This window comes from Rhinopithecus bieti, unplaced genomic scaffold (assembly GCF_001698545.2).
Source record: "Rhinopithecus bieti isolate Rb0 unplaced genomic scaffold, ASM169854v2 scaffold_35859, whole genome shotgun sequence".
In the NCBI taxonomy this organism is placed as follows: Eukaryota; Metazoa; Chordata; class Mammalia; order Primates; family Cercopithecidae; genus Rhinopithecus; species Rhinopithecus bieti.
The window spans coordinates 298,832-309,186 of record NW_016814962.1 but is presented as its reverse complement, the minus strand read 5'-3'; the positions used below and the strand labels follow the sequence as shown (position 1 = coordinate 309,186).

General features: G+C 64.9%; 1 protein-coding gene across 2 annotated transcripts in view; it reads left to right on the top strand.

Moving 5' to 3' along the window:
- The window catches only part of JAG2 (jagged canonical Notch ligand 2), a 39,474-nt gene that overhangs the window by 17,993 nt on the left and 11,126 nt on the right, over window positions 1–10,355 (top strand). Inside the window, exons 2-11 of one of the 2 annotated variants that reach the window (XM_017852843.1) lie at window positions 2,431–2,488; window positions 4,266–4,517; window positions 4,633–4,693; window positions 8,180–8,310; window positions 8,414–8,533; window positions 8,731–8,844; window positions 9,074–9,187; window positions 9,339–9,452; window positions 9,532–9,578; window positions 9,666–9,839. In XM_017852843.1, coding sequence (XP_017708332.1) covers window positions 4,301–4,517; window positions 4,633–4,693; window positions 8,180–8,310; window positions 8,414–8,533; window positions 8,731–8,844; window positions 9,074–9,187; window positions 9,339–9,452; window positions 9,532–9,578; window positions 9,666–9,839 — 1,092 coding nt within the window. In that variant the 5' untranslated portion in view covers window positions 2,431–2,488; window positions 4,266–4,300. The remainder of the gene's footprint in view (window positions 1–2,430; window positions 2,489–4,265; window positions 4,518–4,632; window positions 4,694–8,179; window positions 8,311–8,413; window positions 8,534–8,730; window positions 8,845–9,073; window positions 9,188–9,338; window positions 9,453–9,531; window positions 9,579–9,665; window positions 9,840–10,355) is intronic. The other variant, XM_017852844.1, reaches the window with a different exon arrangement.

The following is a 10,355-nucleotide window of genomic DNA, read 5'->3' as shown; positions in this document are numbered from 1 at the left end:
GGGTGGGGATGGGCGGGAATCTCGGGAGCCCCAAGGGTGCTGTGAGCTGGGAGGGTGTGGACAGAGCTCTCGGGGGTGTGGATGGAGCTCTTTGTGGGGTGTGGCTGGAGCTGATGGGGGCGGTTTGTGGACAGAGCTCTCGGGGGGTGTAGACAGAGCCCTGGTGGGGGTTGTAGACAGAGCGCTGGGGGTGGGGTGGACAGAGTCCGGTGGGGGTGTGGATGGAGCCTTGCGGGGAATATGGATGGAGCTCTTGGCGGCGTGTGGGTGGAACTCTTCGGGAGTGTACAGAGCCCTGGGGGTAGTGTGGATGGAGGTCTTTGTGGGGTGTGGACCGAGCTCTGGGGAGGTGTGGACAGAACCTGTTAGAGCGTGTTGGGGGTATGGATGGAGCCCTGGGGAGTGTGGACGGAGCTCTTGGTGGGGTGTGGATGCAGCTTTTTGGGGGTGTGGACGGAGCCCTGTTGGGGAGTGTGGATGGAGCCTATTGGGGGGTGTGGACGGAGCTCTTGGTGGGGTGTGGATGCAGCTCTTTGGGGGGTGCGGACGGAGACCTGTTGGGGGATGTGGATTGAGTTATTGGGGGTGTGGACTGAGCTCTGGGGGGTGTGGACTGAGCTCTGGGGGGTGTGGATGGAGCTCTGTGTGGGGTGTGGATGGAGCCGTGGGAGGCACGTGGACAGAGCTCTGGGGATCGTCTGGTGCCTGTAGGCAGAGGTTTGCAGACCCTGGTAGCCTCGGAGATGGGCGGGGACTGGGCCCCGTGGCCTGGCGGTGCCGTGGCGGATGTGGGAAAACAGGTTTAAGGGAGACTTAAGAGGTGGGACTGAGGGCCTGAGGGTGACAGCTTGACGTGGCTAGGGAGGGTTCTAGGAGCGTGTTGGGGATGGCTCCCCACTTCCATCCTGTGCTTCCAGCTGGGTGAGGCTCCTCGGTCCATCCCTGGGTGTTCTGCAGGCAGGGGCTCAGGAAGGGAGGCCAGGGTTGGCTGCTGTGTTGGGCCCTAGGTGTCCATATTTGAGGGACAATCGGAGGTGTGGGGCGGGAGACTAGGTGGGGGTCCTGGAGGCTGGGCTGGGTGTGGCTGGCAGCAGGTTGGTTAGGGGAGGGGCTGGACGTGGGAGTATAGTCTTCTGAGACATCTTGGGAGGCCAGGCCTGTCCTTAGCTGGATGGGGCTGAGGCACTGGGGCAGGGGTGGGGTGGTGACCAGGGAGGGGCTGGCAGGCGTGGGGTTGGGCCTTGCTGGGGAAGTATGATTTTCCCCACCATAGCCAGGCTTTGGGGCTGGGTGGATGGGGGGCGCTGAGGGATGGAGGAGCCTGGCCTGCCCGGACACTGCCCAATGCAGCATCCCCTGGGGTGGGAAGCCAGCAGGCCTGGAGGTGGCTCAGCCCCAGCCCCCTCCTGTGGGCCCTACCCAGATGGAGCCAGGGCTGGGCTCAGGGGCCACAGGCACACCAGGGGTGGAGCTGTGGGATTCCTGGGCAGTGAGGGCTGAGAGGCTGTGGCATGTGGATACCCAGTGGTGGGCAGTACAGGGCATGTTCTGGGGGTCCCACCTGTCTGAGCATGCCTGTGAGTGACAGTCTCCGTGGACTGCACTAGGTGGAACAGGGGGCCAGCCCTGTGGTCTCTTTGCTTGGCTGACAGCATCGCCTGTCACCATGGCTAGGGTACAAGGGCCAGGTGGCCCAGGGGCAGAGGGGGAGTAGTGGCCATGGTCTGAGGCTGTGCTGGGCAGTCCCAGGACCTCTTGGCCTCAGTTTCCCCAACTGTACTGCAGGGGCTTCTCCTGCCACCTGTCCTGTGTGGGGGTGGAAGTGGGTGTGGATTTGCCTGTGTGCTATGTACCTGCAGGACCTGAGCTCGGGCCTGTTAGGGACTCTGGCTGGGTGCCCTGTACTTGGCCACCCCGTGCACCTGGTGGAGGCTGCCGGCGTGGCGATGGGGCCGCACATTCTCTCGTGTGGTCACCCCCAGTGAGGCACCAAGGGGCGTTCCACCGGAAACGCTCAGGTCCCGGCTGCCTGCAGGGCCCCAGTCTGTGGCCACTCCAGCCAGGCTGCCCCTCGCCCACCTCTCCCCCTGGTCACTCTTCCTGTGCTCCATGCTGACTTGACCCAGCTCAGGGCAGGCTGGGCCTCTGGCACCCCAGCGGTAGGGAACCCAGGCCCCTGAGCCCACATGGCCTGGAGGGGCAGTCTCCCTCCCTTGAGCTGGGTTATTTTGGGGTCTGCAGAGGATGTGGCCTGAGGACGAGGAGGGGTGGTGGGTCCTGTGAGGACTCTAGGAGGGGGTCCCTGGCTGGGGAGGAAAGGCCAGAGCCTGGCAGACCCGGGGGCAGGTTGGAGCCCTGGGCCCTGTCCCACCCTGAATAAAGCAGGCAGGTGTGGCCTCAGGCACCTGACCCGCCTCTCCATATCTGCAGCGCTCTTTCACCCTCATCGTGGAGGCCTGGGACTGGGACAACGATACCACCCCGAATGGTGAGTGAGCCCTGGGCCAGGTGGCAGCACCTCTCAGCTTCAGGACACCTGTGGCAGGGCCCATGTCCTCTGCCTGCTTGGGACAAAGCCTTTCTTTACTCTGAGGGTCATGTGTGCTGTTTCCCTTTTTGCTCTGGCTGCCAGGAAGCTCTGCCACGTTTGGGACTTGCGGAACTGTGCATGCACTCTCTTCCCCACTCTCTTCCCCTGGCTTTGCCTATGTTGTTCTCCTATTGGGTGTGCTCTTTTGGGGCCCACATCAGTGACTTTGTGGAGAGGACACCCATGAGTGTCTCTCTGGCTTTGTGGCCCCCTCTACCTGTCTGTACTGGAGCATGGAGCCTTGGTGGCCCTCTCCCTGAGGCTCACCTGCTAGCTGGCTGACCTGGGCAGGGGCTCTGCAGGGCCCCGCAGGGGCAATGGGGGGATGACTTTCATGGCTGGATGTGGAATTACCCACAGGCTGAGGGAGCTGCTCATGTGAAGGCTTAGGCAGGAGCGGGCTTGCTGTGCAGGAGGGGCCGCCGGGGCCAGGCCCAGATCGTGGGGGCTGGCACGCCACTGAGAAGACACGGGCTCTGTCTGGCAAGCTCTGGCTACCTTATGGAGGGGGCGCTGTGGGGCCAGAATGGAGACTGAGGAGGAGCTGCGCCATGAATCTGGGCATGTCAGGGCGACCTGGACCAGGAGCAGTCTGAGGGGATGAGAGAGACTCTGGCTGCTCTCAGAAGTGGAGACAAGGGGTTGGCCAACGGGTTGGAGGTGGTGAGAGAGAGCAGGGCCAGGGCATCCTGGCTGCCAGCAGAGTGGAGGGGCTGTTTACAGGGCAGGGATGGCTGGCAGGGGTGCCCAGGTGGGGAGCAGCAGCTGTGGGGATCCCAGCTACTCAGGGCAATGGTGTTCCCTGAGGTGGTGGCAGGGGGACAGTTGGGCTGTGGCCCAAGTAAGGTCGTCAGGGCTCTTGATGACGTGGGCCTGGAGAGGCTGGGGCGGCCGGGAGGCCCCTTGGGGAGTGGGCCAGCTCAGTGTCCTCCCAGGCCTTGGCCCATGAGGCGGGAGAGGTGGGGTCTGGAGGACCTGTTCACCTTTTATTGTGGAAAACATCCAGCCTGTGCCGAAGCGCAGGGGCCGGCATCACGGACTTTGTATACCAGCGCCAGCAGCTGCGGTGCCCCTGGCCCCTGGTCTCCCGTTGTCTTACTTAAAGTGAGGCTTAGCCGGCAGGTCTCAGGACCTATGCGTGTCTTGGGGGCCTGAGGGGAGGGTTGTTTTAAGGTGGGGACGGTAGCAGTGTTTGGCACTTCTGAGAGCAAGTCACAGCACAGGAGAGGGGAGGGCAACTGAGCGCCATGCCTGTGCTGGCGAGGGCTGGACATGGTGCCCAGCTGTGTGCAGGTGTTGGAGCAGGGCTGTGGGTGGGTGGGCACAGGTGTGGGATACGGGACTCACCCCCTGGCAGCAGTCATGCCTTCTCTGCGGAGCCCGTGGTCTCAGCAGCCCTCCCTGCAGGACCCCCTGCCCCTAGCTGGGCCCCCCAGCCCTCTGCGTTTAGGGTGGGAGCAGGAGCGCAGGCTTGGTGGCGGGAGGGATAGGCCTCTCGGGGCCCTGAGCTTTCTGTAGCAGTGTAGCCAGGGGCCCTGCCCTCAGAGTGCTGCTGCTGCCTGCTGTGCCCCGGCCTTGCCGCGGCCGCAGACTTCTGCCCCGTCCCCGTTGTTCTTGGAGGCCACCTGGCTGGGCTGGTTTCTCTGGCCTGTGCTGACTGTGCCGCCTCCCCAAGAGGAGCTGCTGATCGAGCGAGTGTCGCATGCTGGCATGATCAACCCGGAGGACCGCTGGAAGAGCCTGCACTTCAGCGGTCACGTGGCGCACCTGGAGCTGCAGATCCGTGTGCGCTGTGATGAGAACTACTACAGCGCCACCTGCAACAAATTCTGCCGGCCCCGCAACGACTTTTTTGGCCACTACACCTGCGACCAGTATGGCAACAAGGCCTGCATGGATGGCTGGATGGGGAAGGAGTGCAAGGAAGGTGAGGGGGCCGCCGGGCCACGTGGAGGGCAGGGAGGGTCTTGGGCAGGGCCCTGGGCACAGGCTTTGCCGCCACGCTGGCTGCAGCTGTGCCTCTCGCTCCTCTCTGTTCGCAGCTGTGTGTAAACAAGGGTGTAATTTGCTCCACGGGGGATGCACCGTGCCTGGGGAGTGCAGGTGAGTGTGCCGCCGGCCCACCTTGGCCCTCACACCCTTTGCCCTCACATCCTCGCTGGCACACGCAGCCTTGCTCTCAGGAGTCACCCGGCGCTGGCTGGAGGTCGGGCGCACAGCCTGTGAGAGCCGGGCCGTGTGCTCGGGACACTCCTTAGTGTAGTAGGTGCGTGTCTGAGCATGGGATATGTCTGATGGCAGCAGCCCTGTGAGGACGGTGAGGAGAGATTGGGGAGGCTGGATGGACAGTCATGTCACCAAGGGGCAGAGACCTGGAGGCTGCAGGCCACTGGAAGATGGGGCACGGGCAGAGGACACAGTAACCCTGTCCATGTGGAGGGGGTGGGTGGCAAGTGGCCGGCAAGTGAGACCAGCAGGAAGGGGTGGCAGAGCAGACTGGTGGTGGGAGATGAGGCCTGCAGGACCAGGGAGAGAGGAAGGGGCTGCTGGCAGGTTTGTAGATGGGCAAGGTTGGGGGGAAGGCTGTGGTAGCTGTTGAGTGGGGAAGCACCAGACGGGAGGCTGTGAGAGGCAGGCTGTGAGGAGGAGGCCGCTGTGGGCCATGTGGGGGTTCGGGGGCAGGGGCCAGCGGAAGCGGAAGAGGGGCTCGGGTCCTGCAGACATCCTGGGTTGGAGCCCAGGGGTTTGTGGATGGATTTGATCAAGGAGGAAGAGTCTGGGGTCAGGAAGAACCCCACGCTGCTGCGTAGTGGAGCCATCGTGACTGAAGGAGGACTGCCGCAGAGGAGCAGGCGGGCAGAGGTTAGGGGGATGTGGAGAGGCAATGCCTGCCCTGTCCCCGGAGATACCCAGAAAGCTCGTGGGAGAGGCCAGGCCTCAGCCCCGCGGGGCCTGGAGGGGGCCTGTGGCATTCAGGCAGTGTTGAAAGCCCAGACAGCGAAGGGGAAAGACAGAGAGGAGAGAGGCCAAGAAGCAAGTCCCAGCTGCCGCAGGTCAGGGCGGATGGATGAGGAGCCAGCAAGGGCCTCCACGAGGGAGTGGTTGGGGTCCTGCAGCTAAGTCCAGACAGTGGAGGCCTCTGGACCTGGACCAGGGTGTAGGGGGATCCAGCCGGGGGACTGGCAGCTTTGCCCTAGAGTGGAGCAGAGAAGTCACGGGGGCGATCCAGAGGGGCTGGGGCCCAGGGTCTGGGGTGGGCATGGGCTTTGAGCCATGGTGCTTACTGTGTGTGAGCAAGCTGGGGAGCCCGAGAGAGGGTGCAAGTGGGTGGAGAGACAGCAGGTGGAGGTGAGTACCACCCTCCAGCCAGCCTTGGATTTCAGGGGTCCTGGAACCTCCCTCTGAGGAGTGGGTTTGCCTCCATGGGACGAGGACACTGGGGCACAGTGAGGCTGAGTGATTTCCCCAGGATCACACAGGATGGCATTTTGGAGAGGAGTGGGGGTTTGGGAACCAGCTGAGTTGGGAGCCAAGGTGGGGAGGTGGGTGACCCTTCCACAGGCCCCACGGCTGAGCAGCCTGGAGGGCTGTGAGGAGCTTTCCTGGCCGGTCCCAGAGCAGGGAGGCAAGGAGGGCTGGGGTCGCCCACCTGGTCACTTGCACACGCAGGGATTCCCGGCAGGTTGAGCGAGTCTCAAGTCAGCTCAGAAAGTGCCTCAGGGTGGGCCTGGTCTGAGCAGATGTAGATGTAGGCCTACGGGAGTCGGCCCTGCTCACCCTCGCCTGGCCTAGTGTGCATCACACAACCTGGATGGCAGTGCCACCCTCCCTGGATGGCGGCTGGCTGGCAGCTGCAATGTCCCACCAAGGCTGGAGGAAGGCAGTAGGGAAGCTGGCCATCCCTGCCCTTTCCCCGCAGGAAGATGAGGAGACGGAGTCCGGGGGGCCTGGTGGGTGGGGGCAGTAGGTGAACTCGGCCTGCCCCTTTTGCTGGCCCTGTGGGGGAGGCCCAGCCTGGTGGGTGGGGCAGTAGGTGAGCCCCACCTGCCCCTCTTGCTGGCCCTGTGGGGGAGGCCCAGCTGTTGCTGACAGCCTCGGCTCAGGTTCCAGTGCAGGACGCCCCCCCCCCACCGGATGCTGCGGAGATGGCCATGCCTTCCTGCGGCCGCCTCTCCAGGGCCCTGGGGCTGCTGGCTGGGGAAACCAGGAGGTGGGGGCCTGGCGTGGGCTGCCCCGCCCAGGGTCGAGAGCACGCCCTTGGGACCCACGAGGTCTGGGCTCTGAGCCCGGCTGTGGCGCTCCCTGGCGGATGACCCAAGGTGTGTCACAGCCCCACCCCGAGCCTGGGTCTCTGTGTCCATGGAGGAGGAATTCCAGGCAGGACGCGAGGCCACCCGCACGGGCCGCTGTGCATGCTAGGCTGGATACCATGCTGGGCTGGATGCTGGAGACACGTTCTCCCCAGCCTCGGTTTCCCCATTTGTGGCAGCGGAGCTGGGCTGAGAGGCCTTCGGTGCTGGCTGTGTGGCTTGAGGGGCCGATGGGCCTTCGGTGCTGGCTGCGGCTTGAGGGGCCGATGGGCCTTCGGTGCTGGCTGCGGCTTGAGGGGCTGAGAGGCCTTCGGTGCTGGCTGCGGCTTGAGGGCGGCTCAGGAAGGGCCGTGGTTCTTTCCTTTTACAAAAATAAAGTGTTGCGGGTGCCGGTGTGGAAGTGACGTGGCCTGGATGACATTCCCATCCTACAGGACCGGAGAGTTCTGGGAAGGGCCCCCCGGGAGTCCCGGCAGGGCCTGGATGGCAGCCCGTGGGGCCTTGGGGTGTCGTCATTGCAGGCTCTCTCCCCTGACGGAGGTACCCTTGAGTCAGGCCAAGTTCTACCCTGGCCACCTGCCCTCTTCTGGAGGACTCCCAAGACGGGATGTTGGCTGATAGCCTGGAGCAGGGCGAGGTCTGGGGGTTGTGGCCGGGGGGCCAAGATGCCTCTCGTTTCCAGGGTGCAGGCGGAGCTCCTGCAGGGTCAGGAGCTACCCTGAGCAGGGCCAGCCCAGGCTAGCCTGTGGGCCTCAGTAGCCCCATCTATGAGATGGGTACCTTGTGGGACTTGACTGGGAATGAGTGAAATGACTGTCTTTGAGGTGGGGGTGAGGGTATGTGCTGTGCCCAGGGCCACATGGCCGAGGTAGGGCCAGGAGTGCTCCCCTGCTGCCTGCCGGCCTGCCCAGCCCCTGGTGCCACCCGGCCCTTGCAGCACGTGGTGAGTCGGAGCCGGCGTTCTCATCCCCGGGGTCCCGGCAGGGCCTTCCTTTCCTGGCGCCTGCTCTGGGGGCCCAGCTCACGGGTGAGTCCCAAAATAGCTCAGGGAGGAGTGACGGGACAGCTGGGGCTGACCGTCGGCAGCCAGCGGCCGGGGATGCCCGTGACAGTGGGGCTGGGCCTGCGGGGCCGCAACCCCTGCGCGGCTCGGGCTGCTCCAGTTCCAAGGCCTGAGGCGCCGGCCCTGGGTGTGGCGTGGGTGACTGTGCCTGGCTCCTCTGCCACCCTTTCAGGTGCCACAGCTCACTGGGTCTTGCGCCCCTCCGCCTTCCCCCAGGTGCAGCTATGGTTGGCAAGGGAGGTTCTGCGATGAATGTGTCCCATACCCTGGCTGCGTGCACGGCAGCTGCGTGGAGCCCTGGCAGTGCAACTGTGAGACCAACTGGGGCGGCCTGCTCTGCGACAAAGGTAGTGGTGGGGGGTGGCGGGCCTGATGCTCTGCCATCGAAGGGTGGGTTGTCGGGGAGCGGGGGGATGGCTTTTCCCCTGAGCATCCCACCCCTGCTCCCAGACCTGAACTACTGTGGCAGCCATCACCCGTGCACCAACGGAGGCACGTGCATCAACGCTGAGCCCGACCAGTACCGCTGCACCTGCCCCGATGGCTACTCAGGCAGGAACTGTGAGAAGGGTACGTGGGGGTCCTGCTGCCCACGTTCTGGCCAGGCAGGGACTGGTTCCCTTGGGAGCTGGTCAGGCCCCATCCCTCTGGCCTCCTGTGTGGTGGCCCCTGACCCCCAGCTTGGGAACCTATGGGCTTGGGGAGGTGTGCCTGTAGCAAGCTGGGGGCCTGGCTGCCAGCTCTGCCCCCTCCCTGTGGTTCTGCAGCTGAGCATGCCTGCACCTCCAACCCATGTGCCAACGGGGGCTCTTGCCATGAGGTGCCGTCCGGCTTCGAATGCCACTGCCCATCGGGCTGGAGCGGGCCCACCTGTGCCCTTGGTGAGTGTCTGCGCGTGAGTGGGGGACTCCCACCTGGCATCAGTGGGCGTCTGGGAGTGGGGCAACTCGCTGGGGATGGGGTGCAGTGGTCAAGTCCACACGTGTGGCTGCGGCTGGCTTGGCAAGGACAAGTGGCAGGAAGACTCAGGCTTGCGGCCCCACCTGCCCATGGGGACCTTATCCCCACGGCTCACACTGCCAGGGCCCCACCTTTCTCCATCCTCTGCAGACATCGATGAGTGTGCCTCGAACCCATGTGCGGCCGGTGGCACCTGTGTGGACCAGGTGGATGGCTTCGAGTGCATCTGCCCCGAGCAGTGGGTGGGGGCTACCTGCCAGCTGGGTAAGGGTTCCGAGTGTGTGCACAGGAACGTGGGCCACGCATGCGGGCTGCTGGGGCTGCTGCTAGAGCTGCTGGGCTGCGGGCGCCAGGTGCCGGTGCTGCAGGGCAGGCAGGGCCCGAGCCCCACGGCTCCCCCTTGTCTCTTTCACAGACGCCAATGAGTGTGAAGGGAAGCCGTGCCTTAACGCTTTTTCTTGCAAAAACCTGATTGGCGGCTATTACTGTGATTGCATCCCGGGCTGGAAGGGCATCAACTGCCACATCAGTCAGTATGGGGGGTGGGCGCCGGCGGGTGGGCCGAGGCACATGGGACCCTGCCTCTGACCCTGCTCCTCTGCCCCCAGACGTCAACGACTGTCGCGGGCAGTGTCAGCACGGGGGCACCTGCAAGGTGAGGCGGGGCTGGGAGGGGGTGTGGCGTGGGTGCTGTGGGGCCGTCGGGGCACCTGCGGGAGGCTCACCTGGCTGGCCCTCCCAGGACCTGGTGAACGGGTACCAGTGCGTGTGCCCACGGGGCTTCGGAGGCCGGCACTGTGAGCTGGAACGAGATGAGTGTGCCAGCAGCCCCTGTCATAGCGGCGGCCTCTGCGAGGACCTGGCCGACGGCTTCCGCTGCCACTGCCCCCAAGGCTTCTCCGGGCCTCTCTGTGAGGTGAGGTCTGCCTGGCCACTCCGCCCCACCTGCTGCTCTAGGAGCTGTAGGGCCAGGCCTCGTCTCCGACCATGGGGCCTGAGTGACCCGGGAGTGCCGCAGGGGGAGTTGTCCCCACGGCGTCCCAGGCTCAGCCCTCCCCTGGGTGCTGGGTGGGCAGGCGGGGCTGTCACAGGTCACCAGGCTTGGCCCCTTGTGGCCCTCGCTTGTGATGGGTCTCCTGGTGGCCTGGGCTAGGAACCCCCGGGCTGCTGCCTGCCCAGGCCTATCTGTCCAACTGTGCACTCCCTCGGGACTGCAGGGCAGGGGGCTCTGGTGGGCAGAGTATGTGGAATAGGGTGGGTGCCTGATGGTGGACGGGCATACACCTGTCATGGGTGAGTCCTGGGTCGGAGTGGGCGTCTCTCTTGGGGCTGATGCTCTCGCCTCTCTCTGACCATCTTTTGGTGCTGGACCCCCTCCCCCAACCTCCCCTTTCCCCACACCTCTAAAATAACCTGCCTCCCTACCACCCCC